The sequence below is a fragment of the Zonotrichia leucophrys genome, chromosome 1 (assembly GCF_028769735.1).
Source record: "Zonotrichia leucophrys gambelii isolate GWCS_2022_RI chromosome 1, RI_Zleu_2.0, whole genome shotgun sequence".
NCBI lineage: Eukaryota > Metazoa > Chordata > Aves > Passeriformes > Passerellidae > Zonotrichia > Zonotrichia leucophrys.
The window spans coordinates 70669194-70689377 of NC_088169.1; the positions used below are offsets into that span (position 1 = coordinate 70669194).

Below are 20184 nucleotides of genomic sequence, written 5' to 3' on the forward strand. Positions count from 1 at the left end.
GGAAATACTCCTGTGTGGTTCCAGTGATGCAATTAACTTCCTAGGACTAGGATACACAGCTGCTATCTAGTTTTCAACTGCCTTACTGCACCTCAGAGGCAGCTGTAAAACCTGTAAAGCAGTAAAATAAAAATTAAAAAAAAAGGAGGTGAAGACTGCAGCTGTACTACAGAGACTGCTGCTAGTATTCTAGAACTGGGTTTTATCACCAGGGGCCTTAGAAGAAACATTTGCACAAACTTAATTACTAAAATTTAGTTATTTTTTGTGAGCCTTCTATCTCTTAGTCATCATAGTACAAGATGTCATTTAAGAAAAAGCTGAACCAGTACTGTTAACAAAGTATTTGCAGTCCTGCATACCACTCTTCAAAGTACTACAAAAATTACCATGCATATCTTAGATTTGCGCTACTTTAATTTAGGAATTAGAATCATGTAGCAAAGTTTAAAGAACGCTTGTAAACTCAAGGGAAATATAAAAAATAAAGTTTGAGCTGCACAGACTCTAGAAACAACTGAAAAATTATTGATCCATCGTTACTTACCATTACTAAAACAATGCAAGAGTATGTTTTGAATATATGTATGTACAAATAAACAAATACTGAACTCTGTTGCAGGAACTCCCCACCACAGGATGTAACATCCATCCATTACTACAGCTTCAGGAACATTAAATGTTATTGCTAAATGTTATTATTTGCTTCTTTGATTTAACTAATTCCCTCTGGATAAAAGGATGTAAACAAAACCCTCAACTTCAAGCCTAATTCCACTCTTGTAATTTAAGATCACACATGTACAAATGCATTACAAGCTGCAAAACCATCTATGGATGCTTCTAGTTTACATATTTTAGTGACCGTCCAAGGACAGTTACACAGGATATTTAAAAGAAAAAGTTTTCAGAAATCAGAAAGGCAAATGGGAAGTACTACGGAAAGGGATGGGAAACAAGGCACTAAATGAACAACAAAGCAAAGAAAAAAGGAGATAAAATACATCGCTTATCTTTTCCTTTTTTTTTTCCCCAAACTTTAAGCAAATTCTATACCTTGATTTCCCCCCTCATCAAAAGTGAAAATTTAAAAACATACTCATATTACTGTAAAACCACGTTCGAGCAACTATCCATTTTTAAAGCAAACAATTCCAATTTTTGCCGTAATTTCTCCAAACAGCAGCATTTTCAAACATTCTCTCCCAAACAACATCAAGCAGACCGGTAATTTCACCAAAACTGCTTCAGCAGTACGACATGCTGAATTCCCTACACGCTGCTGCAGTCCAACATGCTGAACAGCTGCAAAGCTGCCTGACACAAACATTAGAAATGTAGCCTATCTTTCAGTACCTCGACTTATTTTTCATATTACAGATCTCTGTATGGGCAGAGAAACCAGGGCTGGGTGTATCAGCAGCATTTGTGCCTGCATATAAGGAGACTTGAGGCAACAGCTTATCACACTTACAACTGTTTTTTTTTTCCTCTTGCCCTCCCAGAATAGAAAGAATTTGGGCAAGATAAGATTTTTTCCTACGGACAGCTGGAAGGATTCAAATATAAAAGTTCGGCAAAAAAAGTAGTTACCTGACTCCTACCATCAAACAAAATTCAGGCTGAAGTAACTGTGTTGCAATTAACATCAGCCTGTTCAATACAGAGACGAGACAAGGTGCAACCATTTTCATTACAGCTGTTCTCCAGGTAACAGCCAGAGCATTTCCTTCTAGAATCAAAAGCTTATGTAAACACAACCAGATCGTATTTTGGCCATGACTGACCACTGTCTGCTTTTAAAGTTTATTTATTCAATGTAAAAATAATAGCCAGACTTTTGAAATGCACCTTATTGGAATGACAGCATTTAGAGCACCACTGCGGTGAGACTTTAAGAGAAAGATTAGATGCAATTCAAAATTTAGAACCTGCTACAGGAACAACCCGTGCCTCTCCCGTTTCTCCTGCTCCCTACTTCCTATTGTTCCGCTCTTCAGCAAGTGATGCCATGTCACGGAAGAGGGAAACCTAAATGACAGTTTCATTCGGTCTTTCTTCAAAACGTTTATGCCAAGAAATTAATTTACTCAGGTCTAGAACAAGAACTGCTCATACACAAAAGGTGGTTTAAAGCATTCCGAAGCCCCAAATGCACGAGCAGACTTTGGCTTCTGAAGCAGCCAGCAAGACGACCCAAAATGGTGACTACAAGTAATAAATCATATTAAAAAAAAAAGGCATTGTTAAAAACAACAACAAAAAAACCCCAGTTCTATGAGCCGATGATCAGGCTGAACGGTACAAGCGGCCACTAATTTACTCATAACGAGACTCCATTAAGGGAACGGTTTTCCTCGGGAGCAAAATTTGTTTCTCCAAGCCCACCCGCTACCGAAACGCGACTCCGGCACAGCGCTGAGGGGCTCGCAGTGACCCGGGGGGAGCCGGGCGCCGGCCGGCCGGGGATCCGGCAGGGCCGGAGAAAGGACGGCACCAGCGGGGGGGAGCGGGGGAGGCACACGAGCCTGCGGGGCAGGAGGCGCCCGGGGGAAGGAGGGCGCGGGCGGGCCGGGGGTCCCGGGGGGAGCCGCTCGCTCACTCACTCACCCGTCCTTGCGCTTGGCTTTGTAGACGTGCCCGTAGGTGCCCCTGCCCACCTTGCAGCCCTCGTACTCGAAGAGGTCCTCCACCCGCTCGCGCTCCCCGGTCAGCTTCACCTTGAAGTCATAGTCCATCTTGGGCGCCCGCCGCGATCCGCCGCCGCCCCCGGCAGCCGCGCCCCGCCCCGCCGCACACACCGGGCGGCAGCGGCGGCGGCGGCAGCAGCAGCAGCAGCAGGAGGAGGAGGAGAAGAAGGAGGAGGCCCCCGCGCCGCCCCGCGGAACATCCAGCGGCGGGGCTGCTCCCTTCGCTCCGAGCCCCAGCCCCCGGCGCTCCCTCCCTCCGTCCCTCCCTTCCCCGCGCTAGGAGCAGCACCGCCGCCGGTCCCCGGGCGGGCTCTCGGGGCCGCGCCCGCGCGCGCTGCCGCAAACGGACGTCGCAAACCGCGGGCACCTCCCCGGCCGCGGGCAGCGCACCACGTGGAAGGGGCCGTCCCGGCGTGCCTTGCAGCCGCACGCCGGGAGGTGTAGTACAGGCGGAGGGAGGGAGGCCGGGCCGCGCTGCATGCCGGGAGCTGTAGTTCGTGGGCAGGGCACGAGGGGCACCCGGCCCACCATCAGCAGCCACGGCGAGCCGCGCTCGGTCCCTTCCCCGCGCCTCGGCTACCGTGAATATCCCCGGCTCGATCCAGGCTGGCGAGGGCAGAGGTCCCTGCTCCTCTGAGCATCACTTAGCATCGCTATAATTAAGACAATTCCGTAACTATGAACATGGACAAAATCAGAGAATCACAGAATTTTTTTGATTTGGAAGGGATCCATTAGGTCCATCGAGTCCAGCTCCTGGCCCTGCACAGGACCATCCCCAAGAGCCACACCACGGACCTGGGAGAGCTGTCCAAGCACTTGAGCTCTGTCAGGCTGGTGCTGTGACTGCTTCCCTGGGGAGCCTGTGCTGGTGCCCCACCACCCTCTGGGTGAAGAACCTATTTCTAATATCCAACCTAAACCTCCCTGACACAACTTCAGGCCATTCCCTCTGGTCCTGTCACTGGCACCACAGAGCAGAGATCAGTGCCTGCTCCCCTTTCTCCCTCCACGAGGAAGCTGCTGACTGCAATGAGGTCTCCCCTCAGTCTCCTCTGCTCCAGGCTGAACAGACCAAATGGTCTCAGCTGCTCCTTCCCCATCTTGGTTGCCTTGCTTTGGACACTTTCTAATAGCTTAATGTCTTTCTTGTATTGCAGTGTCCCAGGCTGCTCACAGCACTCAAGACACAGATGGATGTCACAGCGCTGACAAACCTGCTCTGTGTGGCTGCTGAGACCAGTCAGGATGTGTGGCTGCACTTCTGTTCACAGAGAAAAGTAAGGCACAGCTTCCCAAGGATATTTTCTGGGAATCGCAGCAAGGAACCTCAGAGAAAGAAGACGCAATTCTTATCTCATTTGCTGTGCCTGTGTTTGTGCAAAAATAGAATGCAATATGGAGATTGTTTACCCAAAGTCTTGGTGTTTTGTTTCCTTGGTTATCAGGGCCAAGCGCATGTGCAGACTGTTGGTCAGCAGTCAGTCACGAGGTTTTGGGCAGTTCAGTGGAGTTGAATCCTTGTGCAGATTCAGTTTAGATGTAATGTAATATAGAGTAATATAGCACAGAATAATATAGTATAATAAAGTAATTAATTAGTCTTCTGATGTGCACAGAGTCCTCATCGTCATTTCCTCCCTTTTTCAGGGTTGCCCTGCATTTTACTATAGGGATGTAATACAAAAACCCTTGTGTTTAGCAAGGCCCTTGTATGTGACCAGTAACTGGGCATTTCCCAATGTCCCTCCTTGGCTGACAGAGCCAGAGTCACCCACCCAACACAAAGTCAGCCGGTAATTTTGTAGAACAGGCAGCTTGGAACTAAACTAAAGCTACAGCAATCTCTACTTACAGCCCAGCTTTTGGCATTTTTAATAGTCATGCATGCATGCTTCACGTTTCATGTCAAGAATGCAGCACATTGAGTAAATAAGTAGGCACTCAAATCCCCTAACTTATAGATATCAAAGAATGTGAGGGCTCCTGAAAGAAACAACAATATTCTGGAATCGTCTAAAATCATTTCAATTTTCAATCTTAATTTTCATTTACACATTAGCACTGAAAATTGGGGATTGTGCCTGCTTCCCAGGCTGGCATCACTCAATCAGACTCATGTCAGATGCCCACAGTTGGACTTTCAGTGTGTTGCTATGTAGTTGTTAGGGATATTATGTATGTTGAATAAAGCAATTAGGCATGTGTTACAAAAAATAAGTGCAATTGAGAGAAGCAGCAAAATTACACTTTATTTGCCCAGCAACTCAACTAAATTTTAGAATGTTGCCCAGCACTTCACTATACCAACCAAACAGAAACAGGTCAGGGCAGCCCAGCAGAGATCAAACAATCTGGAAGATGCCATCCACTTCACAAAGTTCATCCATCTCAGCCCCATCTCTGCTTTCAGGGACTGCTTGGCTTTGGGGACTTTCAGGGACAGTAAGGGACCAAGCTTGCATGGCCAAACCTGTCTGGCCTGCTCACTACCCTCAGTCCTATCAGCAGGGAAGGTAGCAAGAGCCACACTTCTGTAACTTTGTACTCTTCTTTGTGTTATTAATCACTTTTTTGGGGAGGCAATGAACATCCAAACTCCTCCACATGGATCCATTTACTGCATGGTAATTAATGGCTGGGATTAGTCCAGCCCGAGCTGCCACATTGCAGGGTGTGGAAGACAAACAATGTCTGCTTAGAAAGGTAAGAGATCATGAAGGAACACAAGAACAGACAATCCAGATTCATTTTCTGACGACCTGTGCTATGTTTCACATTTGCATAAAACATTTGGAAAGAATTCCATACTTTGACAAACTCTGAGAAATCAAAACCACAACCAAGATATCTTCTTTTCCAGATTGTTGGTCCTGTTCTAAGAATATTTACAAGTTTGCTTGAATGTTTCTTTCCTTAGTTTTACACACCATTTGAATTGTATGCCTTCCAGAATGAGTGTAGCTGTAAACCTGCTGCACCTTCACTCTGTTTTCACTTCAGGTACTTGCATTGAAACCACTGTTTGATTTTACCAGTTCAGACATATGGTCCCCAACTCAAGAGATATTTGAAACAGAAAGCACACTTTGGCTCTTTTTATAATGAAAAATAAATATTGACATTTCAAGGTCAACTTTCAACTCTCTTTCATGGAAAGATGCATGCTTTCTGTGCTTAATTCTAGAAATTTGTCACAGTGTAATATAATTTCAAGGAAAAGTTTAATTTGTGGTCTGCTCTTCAAAAGACAGACACAGACACAATCAGTATCTGGTATTCTTGACTCTCAGGTCTCCATCCTCACAGTGGCCCTTTCAATTGAGAGGATTTCTTATCTCTTACTGCCTGTTTTCTATTCCCTTCTCTCATGCTCTCTCAGGACTCAGTTTAAAAATATATGCTTAACACATCCTGATGAAGTTGGATTTTTGGAGCTTTCCTCTTCTCTTTTTTCCTCTAACAACATTCATGGTTTGCTTTAGCATATCCTTCTGTTCTGAGTTTGTGTAAATCCTAATGCGCCCAGAACACAGACGCTTTTGACATTTTTTGGTCTGGCATCACTACACATGTGAAGGATGTCCAAGTTCTCCACAGGAAAACCACTGTTACTGTGTTAGCACTGGTAATGTGCAGTGGGTTGGAGACAATTATCAAAGCGAGCTCTGACCAGAGAGGACAGTAGTCAAGGAATGCTGACACCATTAAACATTTCTGAATGTATTTCAGGGAATTGTCTTTCACGCAAAAGCCTGAATTGTCTGGGAACAGGCTGGATTGTGACAATAAGTAAATGCTGTCATCTGGGGGATGGGTGTGTGGAAGAAGTTTTACAGCGACTTCTGTAAGCCAAAATTTTGTGAGAATTTTGATAAGAGAATCCATGTTTACCCCTGAAAGAATTTCCTACCAAGGTCATTGACATAAAAACTAAGAAAGAGAGAAGGACAAATAAGAGAAACCTGCAACTGTCTGTTTCAATAAGCACTTTGTCTTTCCTGACCAATGAGTAAAGTGTAAACATGTTTTGTAAGAATGGATAAAAAGCATGCATACTTTGAAGCCTTTTGAAAATGGAGTGTTGCTTTGTATTGTGACCATCTCAACTACAACATGGGAGCATCAATACTGAGAGCAAAGCTGGTTTTGGGAGGGGTTGACACGGGCAGTCTCTTGGTGATCCTCCAGCCAGCCCCCACCTCCTGGCCCTGGCCCATGCCATGAGATTAACATGGGGAGTGACATAAAATTAGGTGAGAAAATAGTAGTGAACAACTTCAGGGCAAAACCCTTGAGGAAACTGAAGGGGGTACATGGAACAAACCACTCTAAACGTGCAATTAAGATTACTTAAGATTACAACAGAAAAACAATCTACCCCAAGGGGTGTGGGTTTGCATGCTTGTGGCCATGGTGTTAGTGCTAGAGTCAAAGTTTGTGAAGCAAAGCTTACAGCTGGGAAGTGCACAATGAGCTACTTGCTTTTTGTTTTGTACTCTTCAAAAATAGAATAAAAATAAAGAAAAGCAAAGTTTAATATTTTTGCTTTCACATCTGTGTATTTTATAAGTAGATAACCTCCAACAGTCTCCCCATGCCATTAGAGTGTCTGCTCATTCCACTTATTAATTTGCCTAATTTGACCATACTTTTGCTTTTCAGAAAGCTTTTCATGAAGCTGTAGCTACCTGCTAAAATTTTCCCATATCCCCATAGAGACATTCTTTAGTGGTGACTGAAGTGTTCCCAGCTTGGTATTGACTAAAAAAGTGCAGTCCTGCTAAGTGCTATACATCTTCCATTTTTTGTTTAGTCCAGGGAAGGCTGAAGGCAAGACAATAATGTGGTTGCACTTTTTCCTTTTCTGTATGTAAAGTAAAACTAACTGTCATACTTGCACAGTCTGAGTATTTTTCAGAAACTTTGCAATTTTTATGTGCAGATGAGTGAACTGAGTAGTGGCAGCACTTATAAAAGCAGTTTATTTAATACAGATAACTAAAGTGCTGATTCTACAAACAGTTTCCTCTGTAAAGCAATGTGTTGGACTTTTTTCCACTCAACTATATTTTACTATAAAACTGATCTAACAAAGCATCCTAGATTCTGGCTGGAGTGCAAGCTACTAACAAACATACATCAGTCCCAGGTGCTGTATGGGAGAGTTGTGCTTGCATTCAGTGAAACATCTGTTTGCCAGACTTGGGACCACCTACGGTAACAATCAGCCTATGTTATGCTCCTGACAGAGATTCAGTTGTCGCCATCCCTGGAGCTATTTAAAAGACATGCAGATGTGGCACTTGGGGACGTGGTTTAGTGGGGTAGTTCTGGGTTAATGGTTTGGACTGGATTTTAAAAGTCTTTTCTAAACTAAGTGATTCTCTGATTCTGCCTCTGCAAACCTTGAAAATTCAGACCATGAACTCATGTTCACTTTTGTTACTGAGAAAAGCCCTGCATGAGAGGAAATAAACCCTGAAATTAAATATAACTTTATATTTTTTTCATATAATCATAGAAATATTAAGGTTGGACAGGACTCTGGATGATATCTAGGACAATATCCTGCTCAGAGCAGGCAACTCTTAAATTCAGGTTGCTTGAGGGTTTTTCCACTCAATCCTTTATGGAGGGACGTTCCTTAGCCTCTCTGGACCTCCAGGTGAATTTTTCTGTCCTCCTCACAATACAAATCCTGCCTCTGTCTTTTCAGTAAGCTCCTTGTCAGTATTGGCAGGCTGCCCATTATTCCAGCTGGAAGAAATCCTAGAGCCCACAGCCTCTCTCACATGGTGAGTGCCCCAGCCCCATGACCATCTTCATGCACTCAGCAGAACTCACTCCAATTCATCAGGGATTTTCCATATCAGGATTGTTCTACTGGAGACCCCCAAACTGGGCATCGTATTCTACACACAGGCAAACAAGAGCCATGGAAAGGGAAGTAGTCATGTCCTGGTAATCAATTTTCTGTGTTCACAGGATCACAGAATGGGTCAGGTTGAAAGGAACCACAATGGTCATCTGGTCCAAGTTCCCAGCTCAAGCAGGGTCCCTTAGAACACGTTAACCAGGGTTGTATCCGGACAACTTTTTTAATATCTCCAGAGAAGGAGACTCCACAACCCCTCTCAGCAGCCTGTCCCACTGCTCAGTCCTCTGCACAGTAAAAAAAGTTCTTCCTCATGTTCTGGTAGAATGTCCTGTGCATCAGTTTCAAAGGGCCCATTGACCTTTGTTGTATTGCTCCGCACCACCAAAAAGAGCCTGGCCCCATCCTTCTGACACACTATATACATTGAATGTTGGAACCCTGGATGCTGAGAATAGACCTACTTTCTAAAGAGCCTAAAAGACAGAACAATCAAATTAAATCCATGTTCTCAAATTCTTTATTTCAAAACTTAGTAATTGCCTGAGGTTTGCTGCCCTCCAGAGGCTGTTTATAGTTGCAAAGAGAGAGTCACTGAGGACAGTACTGCTACAGTGCAACAATATTCTAAGATCTACTCTCATCATTTTGTATGAACAACACAACATAAAATGAACAAGTACCTTACTTAGTTATAATGTGCTGTTGTGAAGCATCACTATGAACAGGACATGGAGACCAAATTCTGTGCTGGAGAATGGGTCAGTGGAAAATAAACTAATTCAGTATAAGGTTTTGGTATGGAAATATGTGTTTATTCACCCATCTAAATCATAACTTCCTTCTGGACGAACAGTCTGTATGTGGGCTTGATACCAGAGAAGATGTTGTGTTTGACTGTAGAGCAATGATTAGTAAAAATAGACTGAGAAAGGAAAACATTAAAAAAACATAACTATATAAACATAACTATATAAAGTTATATATATATATAATGTGTATATATATATATATAGTATATATACTCTGACTTTTATTATGAAAATAAATTTGATCTTCAGGAAGGACATATTTTAATTGCTTCAGGCAAGGTGAATCATAATAGAATACTAAGTATTTATACTGTGGCAAGGCACATGAAAAACAAAGAGGGTGCCATTTTCCGAATGCAGTGAGCAAAGAGTAGTTGCTGATCTGGCCTTGGTGTTAAGAATCTGTCCCAGTTGTCAGTTTGTCCCACGGAAACCACCTAATGGAAGAACAGGAATGTAAACTAGTGTGAAAAACACCAATCACTTGTTTTTAAAATTTTAAAAGTTTAATAGTAATAAAATGGTTATAAAAATAGTAATACAATTAGAGTAATAATAAATTGGACAATTTGAATTAGGACAATATGAGACAATAGAGACAAAGAGTTATGGACGTCCGGGTACCTTTTTCTGGGCAGCACGAGCCCAAAAAAGGACCCACGGTAACAAAAGATTAACCCTTAAAAGCAACAGCCTGTTGCATATTCATACACCATACATGATGCATAAATTCCATTCAAATACAGGATTCTGTCTGGTCATCCTCAACTTCTTCCTCTGAATCCTAACAGCGCCTTCGAGGCGGGAAGAAGTTCGTTTCTTCTGATAAGACGGCAATAAATTCTTTTTCTCTGAAAGTTTAGGTATCCTGTAGCTGCTATTTCGCTGCAAGTCCTTTCTGTAAAAAAAGTATCCTACATAGCATAGTTTATATTTCAACATTTTTTATAACCCAAAACTATATTTAACACACTACTTAAGAGAATTGATATGGCATTATTTTCTAACATAACACGTGTAATATACATTTTAATATTTGCGAAAAACCAATAAAAAAATACGCATTTTTCACAACTACTACCAAACCTAAACATAGCACTTGTGCAAACTCTTTTCCTTAAGCAGAATAAAGAAATCCAGGGTGTGTTGTGAAAGCATCTTCCCGGACAGCGACCCTGAACCCTTCCTCGCACCTCATCCATTACCGAGAGCGCTCCTTTGTACGAGACCAGTTGTACAAAAAATACCCAAACGCTTGTTTATTTTAGTTTGAACACAAGAGCAGTTTGGACGTGAGAGGGATGAGGCAGAGGTTTCACACAGAAGCACCCTCCTGGCCAGATCCCCTCATTTTGCCGATTTAGGGAGTTTGTGCAAGGTGCGTGGAGACAACCCCGCACGAGCAGCTCGGGCCCCACACTGCGGGTGCCCTCAGGGTGTCCGCAATAGAACCGGCAAAACCTGGTGAGAGGTTCCGCGTCTCGCGTGGGAGAACTTCTACCCAAGGCTCTGCCAATGGAAAGCACTAAAACCGCGGCTTGAGGAGACGGCACCCAGCAATTAGTTTTTGAACGTTTTAGGAAAAGTTCAGTGGGAGATTCCTGCAGAAGGAAACGTAAACAAAAAGGGAAGAAAGGGAGGCAAAGTGACGGAAGAAGGAAGAGAGTCTCGGGTTGATTGTGGAGCCGCTTTTCCCTCTGCGGGAAAAGCGGTTTAAAACCGCGGGCAGCCTGGGAAGGAGGGAGCACCGGGAACAGCGGCACCATAATCAGTCTCGTTCCTTACGTAAGGCAGCACACGGTGCCCACCGCGCCTGCGCGCCGGGGGGCGGGGCTCGGCCGGGGGCCGCCCCCTCTCTCGCACACGGAACCTGCGCCGGCGGCGCCGGCAGCCACCCGGACGGCAATCAGTGCTGGAGCGGCACCCGGACGGCAAAAGGAGCTGGAGTGCGCCCCGCTCGCACACGCAGGGTCGGTGTCCCGGCGGGGGCGGCTGCTGCTCCGCCGGCAGGGACGGGACGGGGCGGGGTGCAGCGCGGCTCAGCTGGCCGGCCCGCCCGCACCGCCGCCGGCAGCAGGCAGGGACGGGCTGTTGGGCTTTGCCGGCCGCGCTCTCGGCGGGCTTCCCCCCACCGGGCGGGCAGGCGGCGGCACGGGCGCCTCCCCGCTTTGCCGCAGCGGGTGACGCGGCCCGCCGCGGGCAGAGGAGCCGTGGGTCCGGCCGGGGCGGTGGGTGTCGGGCCGGGCCGGGCAGCCCGGGGGCAGCGGGGCGGGAGGGCTCGGGCTCCCCGGCGCTGCTGCCATTGGCCGGCGGCCGCGGGCCGGCCGGGACATTGGGCGGGAGCCCCGTCAGTCACGGCGCTCCCGTCCCCCGGCAACAGGCGGGGGCGGGGCGGGACCGGGCCCCAGGGCTCCATCAATCCCCGGAGCCCTCGCGGCTCCACGGCCTGGGGTCGTGGCACCGGCCCTGCCGTGTCCCGGGCCTGGCTCAGCTCTGGCGGCCGCGGGCCCTGCTGCCGGCCTGGGCCGGGGGCGGGCGGCCACTCCTGGGCCCTCGGCTTGGGTCGCGCTGGGTGTCCCGGGGGCGGTGTTTTCAATACCTTCTGACCCTCCCTTTTTGTCTCCTTCCTCCCCTCCTTCCCCAGGCTTCATGCGTGGGGGTTTCTGGGTTTGGTTTGGGGCTTGTTTTTCTTTTTTTTTTTTTTAAATTTTTTTATTTTATTTTTTTTTTTTTTATTCCCGAAGTCGATGAGATCATCCTGCCTGGAGGCTGTGGTGTGACAGAAATGCTAAATAGCCCTCTAGCTCGGGGAGGTTTCTTCAGTTTAACTCCGTAGTCGCCTTGCAATCAGGTGGTAGACTTTCAGAAAATGAATGCCTAATTGAATCGAGGGTAGTACTTCAGGGAAACAGGCTGAAACTTAAAAGCATAAGGTATATATTAAAAAAAGTCGTAAGCCTTAAAGAGTAGGCTAGAGTAATCATGAATGAAGGTCTAAAGGAGTAAGTCTTTGGTTGAAAATGCTAGAAAACAAGCTGTTGGCATGCGAGCCCTACCTCTTTGCAAAGGAAGAGTAATCCAAGTTATAGCTGGATTTCAATTTCAATTTTTTGCATTTTGCTAGTTAATGTCCTTCAACTTTTCAATACCCAGAAATATTCTAGTGCAATGTACTTCATTTTTGATACAGTTAATACCCTTCAACGTTAACAACTCTACAACATTTTAGGTGCCAAAGTACTTAGTTTTAATGGCATTTGATAAATAGGGATAGTAGCTGTCATCCATGGGATTGTGTTAAACAGATGGGACAATGGAGCACTTCACACTCCTTTCTGTTTCTAAGTGAGTCATTCAAGGAGTGTGACTAATCATCCTACCATACAGTTGTCAACAAAAGAGTATTTTATTTTTTTCCTTAACTACCCACAAAATCAAAGAGATTTACAGATTTTCTGTGGATAACTGATAACTAAAGAACCTATCTTTTGAACAACACTTAAAATTTAGATTGAGGGGGACTACATGTGATGGACTTCCTGTCTTAAGAATATATGTGGAATTTTGTTGTGTGCAGCAGTACAGTGATGTACCTGGGAAGTCGGTTAACTTAGAATCGTCATTGTCGGGCAAGCAGCCACGTGTTGTTTTAAGGCAATTGTTTAAATGACAACCTCACGAGAAACTGAATTAATTTTATCACTCCTCCTTCCTCCTGTCCCAGCTGCACCTGTGTCAGATTGTAAATCCCCTGGGACAGAGGCACTTCATTATTCGGTGCACTCTGGATTGGGCATTTTCATGGTAATAGTGTTAATTAGGTAACTTTCACGATGGGTGTTGCCAAGGTAATGATAGTGCTGGCTGAGGTTGGGTGGGAACCGCTTTTGTTGTGAGGAAACCGGGTTAGTAAGAGGAAGAGCTGGATGAGAAATTTGTGTTTAGAAGTGTGATAGGGAAGTGACCTGATTTGAACATAGCCATTGTGGGAAAATGAAGTCAGCAGTTATCTACAGCTTACGAGACTGAGCCAAGAGGACAACACTGATTAAAGAGAAAAAATATTATGGGAATGGAAAATGTCTTGAAGGGAAAATACTCAGATTTAATTTTTTTGAAGTTAAATGAGGTAGAGCTGGGAGAGAAGATTTAAATGCACCAAAATGTAGTGTAGGACACAGGAGGAAGATGGTTGATTTGGAAGAAGTTACCTGGGACAGGGGCTGGTGGGGGGAAGTAACATGAGGTGTGGAAATAGTGAAACCAAGGATACATCAGAATGGATCCCACAAAGAACGTAAAAAAAGGTATATTAAATGTATGCTAGCTTCTGCTGTTGACAAATACATTTTCTGATTTTTTTGTATCTGTTTGCAGTATTGATAAATATTTCCTTTTTTTTTTTAATTTATTTCTAATAGTTGGTTTGATTTGTTTGTTGTCTCATCACCTGTCCTGTGAAGACTAATTATTGATCAGGAGTGTGCTTAGAATGCTGTTTTCCTTGTTTTCCCTGTAATCTAAACTTGAAGTGACTTTTATATGTGTGTAAATTGACAAAAACCAAACAAATAAAACAGGCATTTACCCACAGCAGACAGATCGGTGCAGTGAGTTTGGGGCTTCTCTAGCCTGATGATCTCTGTAGAGGAGTGATCTCTTTTTTTCTGGCGTCTGCCTCAGCAGGTGTTACAGGTGCCTTTTGTTAAACAGGAAGCGCAATTGAAAGGACACTTTATCGTCTTTCAAATAGAGAGTGGAAGAACAGGTTTCCTTTAGAAAATAGAGAAGTTGAGGAGTGGTCTGAGGATTGAGTCCTAACCAGAGGGAGGTGGTAATGACACAGAAATCAAAGGAGATGATGCCTCTCTGACACTAGAAGGTCATTCTTGCCTTCTAACAGTGTGGTCCCACTGGTTCAATATTTGGTAAGTGAGGAAGAGCTGTGGCAAAAGTACAGCCCATCGCTTTTACCCCATATTCTGGAGATGGATGTCTCTTTGCTAGCTAATCCTTGGATTAGAGAATGCAAGCAAAATATACCAATAATGTAAGAATGTCAGAAGAGTCATTCCACCAAAAAGAAATGCGTAGGCTGTACACTCTGTGGGTGATATTACCAGTGAAAATACTAATGTAGTCTTATGTTGGGGTTGTAACAAGTCTGCATGGTAATTGCAGTACAATAATCAGAAAACCATGGTTTTAGCTATACTTCAGCTTTTGAAATACTCCCCACTGCTGTTGTATTTTACTTGAGAAAAAGGACATAAATTTTATGTTAATTCCTTTAACTTTCTAGAATATAATTATTTAGCTAAAAAAAACCCCAACATGTCATTGCATTTTTATTTTAGAGTTGCCATACCAACCAGTATGCCCTTTCAGTGAGGAAGGGGGCTTGAAACTATTTTTCAGCAAGCTACAATTATTTATATATGTGAATTATAAACTACCCTGTTGTCTTGGCAAATAACATGGAGCTTGGTTCACTTTAATAATCTTTAGCTATTAATAAACTAATTTCTTTCAATATGCTGGGGATGTTTGACTGCAAATCAGGTAAATACTTCCTGTAATTCCTGGGCAGCCTAATCTTCTGGTTTTATTCAGGACAGCTTGGCATTATCAGTATGGATCGCTCCCGACACCGTGCAGGAAATGGCAATGAGCAGGCGCCTTCACGGGAGCGCAGCGGCGAAGGTGAGAGACAGCGGCAGCTGGAGCGCCTCAGCAGGGAGGAGGCCTATTACCAGTTCATTAACGAGCTCAACGAGGAGGACTACAGGTTAATGAGGGACCGAAACCTGCTTGGCACTCCTGGTAAGATGTGCATACCTTCAGTGGAAGTGTAGTGGAGTAACTCTCCTGCTGTTAGGCACCGCATGGGGTACTGTGATTCAAGCAGCCTAACTTCTGTGGCTTTGTATAAAGGGAAAAATCCTTCATATGGAACAGAAGGATAACGCTTCACCTGTATACCAAGATGCTGCATTTGAGTGTTCAAACGCAGATAATTAACATTTGGTACATTCAAGTATATCTGTTTATATGTGGCAATTTTGGGGGCCTCTGAAGTGTTACTGGAAGCTGGCATACTGTCAACACATTCAGCATCTTTTTCTTCCACTCCACACTTCCTCTGATATCTGTGTTGTGATCTCACATGAGTGCTGTTTTCTTTATGGTTTCATCAGTTTTGTCTGTCTTCTGAAGATTTTCATTCAAGATAGAAAATGTTATTTCTGCATGGCTATGTAGAGGCAATAATAGTGTCTTATCTAACAGTGTTATCAAAATGTAAATTAATTCAGGAGAAATAACAGCAGAAGAGTTGCAGCAACGTTTAGTGGGGGCTAAGGAGCGTCTGACATCGCAGTCTGATCTGGATAACAGAGAAGGTGAAGGTAGAACTGTTGGAGGTAAACATTCTTCATTCATATATGTAGACACAGTATGTGGTGCATAAGTAGTGCTCTGTAAAGATATTTAAGAGAGTCTCATTTCTCTTTCTTTTTTTTTTTTTCCCAATGTGCCTGTGGGGATTGTTTAAGAGAGATTTCCTAAGGATGCAAAACCAAACTTGAAATACTTGATGAGAACTCGTTTATGTTAATCACAAATTGCTTGCTTCTTTTTCCTTCATTGTCCCTTGCTAGTAAATGTAATAGCACAAAAATACTTTTTTTCAGTTCTTAGAGGTTTTTATCATGTATTAGAGCAGTTTGAAATGAAGTTAATTGGAAACCAGTTAATCTCTCCACTGTTTTGACACTTTTGTTGTTTCATTTCTATTTGTTTTAGTCAGGTGAGGCTTGTGTTTTATGCACTGTCTTCAATTCCCCAAATCATTTGGCCAGTTCTAGTCAGATTTGGGAGAGGAATTGGCAGCTCAGAAATGAAGATACCAAAGTTCTTGGAGGGGAGGTTTCCTGGACACTGAGATGATGCAGTAGGGAGAACTTAATCTGATGCCTTAAAGGGAAAATCTTCACTGTGATCATGACAACTGGCCAGCTTTATACACATAGTTAGCCCTAAGCATGTGTATCTTTGCCTGAGTGTGTAGTTGGAGAAGGCTTGAAAATGGAGCTGTGGGCATTGTAATAGGAAAAGAGTATATTTGCACAAAAGGAGTAAATCTGTTCAAACCATGCATCCCACCCAGACACATTCCTGTGTCAGTTGCTCTAGGTGACCTTGCCTTGGCAGCAGAGTTGAACTATATTAACTCCAGAGGTTCCTTCTGACCTTCATGATTCTGTGATCATTTATTCTCCTGCTTATAGGAAACATTTTTAAAAAATGTTTTCCAAAAGAAGACAAGACTTGGTATTCCCTTTCCTGCTGTATCAAAATGAGTTGTTGAAATATTCCCAAACTGGTAACTTCAGCAAGTGGCAGGTATTGGACAAATACAACCATTTTTGGACCACCTGAATCTGAACACTGGCTCAGAAGAGACAATCTGGGTGTTTTAATTTCTCTGTGAGTCTGCTGGTGAGACAAAAATTCTAGGTTGAACTGGTAAGTTTTGCTGGCATTTTTACATAGAGCACATTTTTGTACATTAGCTAGCAGGTTAGGTGCCCTGCTCCTTTATGATGTGTGAAGTCAGAGCCTAGCAAGTGAAGAGGATTTGGAGTGCATTGTAGTATGCAGAGCATGCAGTTGTGTGAATGTTTGCAATTCTTTGTTTCTCTCAGATTCTGAAGTTCTTGGGGAAAACTCCAACGGCGACTCTTTGCTTGAATGGCTTAACACATTCCGTCGCACAGGAAACGCCACTCGCAGTGGGCAGAGTGGGAACCAAACCTGGAGAGCCGTGAGTCGAACGAATCCAAACAGTGGGGAGTTTCGCTTTAGTCTCGAAATCAATATAAATCATGATCATAACAGTTTGGAAACTTCTGGTGAGGAGTATGTTGATATAGATGCTACCAGACTGTATGTAGAAAGAAGACGTCAGCCAGTTGCCAGTTCAGTAGCCCCACGGACAAGGAGCATGGCTGCAAGAGAGGCAAACAATGAAGCTGCAAGGACCAGGCTTTTAAGACGTGCCATGGCATTAAGGTCAGAAATAGTCTCTCATGCAGTCTCAGGGAGGCTCAGGAGTAGAACAAGGGAGCTGACAGGCCAGACAAATTATACTACACGAAGCAATTCTGTGGCTGCTGATGAACCAAGAGAAATGCCGGAAAGAGGTACTTCTGCAGGGGTCAGGAGGGGGAGAGCTAGAACTAATGTCCGGATGAATACAAACCAAAGACTAGAAATTTTGCGGCTGAGGTCTACCCTAAGTAGTCGAAGCCGCTCCCCACTGCAAAGGCAAAGTGATGCTGCTCGTTCTGAGGAACGTAGTCAGAGGCAGGATAGAAATGCACAGCAGGTCAACAGAAGTAGGAGACAAACTGCTCAGGCTTCTCCACAGTCTACTGAAGAGCAAGCAAGAGGTAACACTCAGGCTTCCCAGCTTTCCAGTGTAGCCCCATCCTTACGAACAACTTCAGAAGAGGAGGAACCTGGTAGGCCAGTAGCTGCTGCCAGAAGGCACCCAACAATTACACTGGATCTTCAGGTGAGAAGAATTCGTCCTGGAGAAAACAGAGACCGGGACAGCATTGCCAGTAGAACTCGTTCTAGAGTAGGAATGTCAGAAAACACAGTTACCTTTGAAAGTGACAGTGGGGGGTTTCGGCGCACGATATCCCGCTCGGAACGCGCAGGTATTCGGACCTACATTAGCACTATACGGATACCTCTCCGTCGGATTTCAGAAACTGGGCTCGGGGAACCTTCATCGGTGGCTCTTCGATCAATCCTTAGACAGATAATGACAGGCTTTGGAGAACTGAGTTCTTTAATGGAAACTGAATCTAATTCAGAAGTGCAAAGAGGCGGCCATCGCTTAGGGGATGCACAGAATAACTCAAGTTCAGCGAATGGCAGTGATCCCAGTGGGGTTTTGTCTAGGAATAGACACGCAGGAGATGGCAGCAGGGAAAGAAATGGACAGAGGGGTGGTAGTCAACGCTCTGGGCGCAATCATGAGAACCAAGCCAGCAGGCAGTCTCAAGATGCAAACAATCTAGTGGAGAATGGAACGCTGCCCATCCTTCGACTTGCCCACTTCTTCCTGCTGAATGAGGATGATGATGATGATCGTTTAAGAGGTTTAACCAAAGAGCAGATTGACAATCTTTCTACACGGAACTATGGGGATGTTCACACTGAAAATGAATGGAGTAAAACGTGCAGTGTTTGCATTAATGAATATGCGACAGGGAATAAGCTAAGGCAGTTACCTTGTATGCATGAGTTTCACATTCATTGTATTGATCGCTGGCTTTCTGAAAACTCCACTTGTCCTATTTGTCGGCAGCCAGTTCTGGGGTCTAATGCCACAGATAATGGCTAGAATTGTTTGTACTGCTCAGCACTCAAGGATTTGCTCCTGCTCTGAGCCACATGAAGTTCATTGACTTAGATATGGGTCCATTTGTGGGGGGAGTTTTGTTAAATTTCTTCAAAAATTATAGAAACTTATCTAAATTTAACAATGTAAATACTATTTTTTCCAAGTGCAGATCTAGGAGCACACATAGAACCAAATGATATTGGTAAAGTTTATATTTTTTTAGATAATTTTGTTATGCTAAGCACTTTTGTAAATACAGAAATGCAATAGTTAATCAGTCCTGCTTAATGTATGTTTTTTAACATTGTAATGGACTCGCTTTATTTAGATTACAAAATGTTTCACACAGACCCACCACTGTGTTGAAAAAATAGTGGCTAAATAGCCATTTGTTAGCTTTTTGTTCTAAGAACAATTTCTTTTACAGAGAGTCTCTTGCTGGACATGTTTGCTGAAGATATTTAAGTTACTTGAAGTGCTCATTTTATTAATTTTTTTTAAAACATTGAAATATCCTTTCCAAAAACTTGCCAATTTGGTTCTATTTAAAAAATTCTATGGCAATTTTTGCATGTGGGTTTACACAGTTCTTAACGTTGATGAGTTCTTATTCAGAAGTGGACGAGTTAGTGGCATTATGACATGTATATAATTAAATGCTGTCTTTGACAATCTTTGTCTTTTTAGTGCAGACAGCAATCAAATCTGATAATTCCGAGAGGGTGTGTCTTACTTGCTCAAAGAATAAATGAGCACTAAGGAAGCCTTTTTACTCTTCCAAATTACTCAGTCGATATTCCTGGGGTTTTAACTGCCTTAGTTTAAAGAGGGGAAACATTTCCTTGACCGTTATATTGTCTATAATATGCATGTTTTGGGCATCCTACTCAGAAGAACAAAACAAAGACTTGAAGTGCTTTTGTGTAGAAATTTAAGGTACACGTGTAGTGTTAGTCCTCTTGAAACACGCCGGAGGACCAAGTGGCAAAAGACACTAAAAAGGACAAAATAAACTTCCCTGAAAATCCCCAGTATCTGTATAATTAGATATTAAACTTTTTACCAATGACTTACACTGAAATAAAGTTGCAAGTTAAATAATTGAGGCTTTATGTGAATTACTGTTGAGCCATATCCTGTAGATTTATAAGAAAACTTACTATTCTTAATGTTCAGTCTCAGTTTTCACTTTTTTCCCCACTCTTCCCCAGCTCTGTTCCTGGCCTTTTAGTTACTATGGTACATAAAAGCCCAGCTCAAAGTTCTCCAGGGGCTTCTAGGAGAAGCTGGGTATTACAAAGCTTGTCTTCTGTGCAACCTACATCTCAGTCCCTGGAGAAATGCAGAATTGTGCACTAATCTGCTGTGTATGTTCTGAGCAGTAGA

General features: G+C 43.8%; 2 protein-coding genes across 8 annotated transcripts in view; one reads left to right on the plus strand and one right to left on the minus strand.

Moving 5' to 3' along the window:
- Nucleotides 1-2956, minus strand: part of CDK8 (cyclin dependent kinase 8) — a 69927-nt gene extending 66971 nt beyond the window's left edge. For all 3 annotated transcript variants that reach the window (XM_064717020.1, XM_064717010.1, XM_064717001.1), the window contains exon 1: nt 2611-2956. In XM_064717020.1, the coding sequence (XP_064573090.1) occupies nt 2611-2738 (128 nt within the window). In that variant the 5' untranslated portion in view covers nt 2739-2956. The remainder of the gene's footprint in view (nt 1-2610) is intronic.
- Nucleotides 2957-11200: 8244 nt separating this feature from the next.
- Nucleotides 11201-19871, plus strand: RNF6 (ring finger protein 6). 5 transcript variants are annotated; one of them, XM_064717079.1, is made up of 4 exons: nt 11201-11350; nt 14994-15203; nt 15695-15802; nt 17087-19871. In XM_064717079.1, the coding sequence occupies exons 2-4, from the start codon at nt 15014-15016 to the stop codon at nt 18796-18798; spliced, it is 2010 nt and encodes a 669-aa protein (XP_064573149.1). In that variant the 5' UTR covers nt 11201-11350; nt 14994-15013; the 3' UTR covers nt 18799-19871. The 5 variants fall into 5 exon arrangements, with proteins under 5 accessions (XP_064573149.1, XP_064573130.1, XP_064573123.1 ...); XM_064717060.1 differs by lacking the exon at nt 11201-11350 and adding an exon at nt 11357-11457; XM_064717053.1 differs by lacking the exon at nt 11201-11350 and adding an exon at nt 11477-11608.
- Nucleotides 19872-20184: the final 313 nt, after the last annotated feature.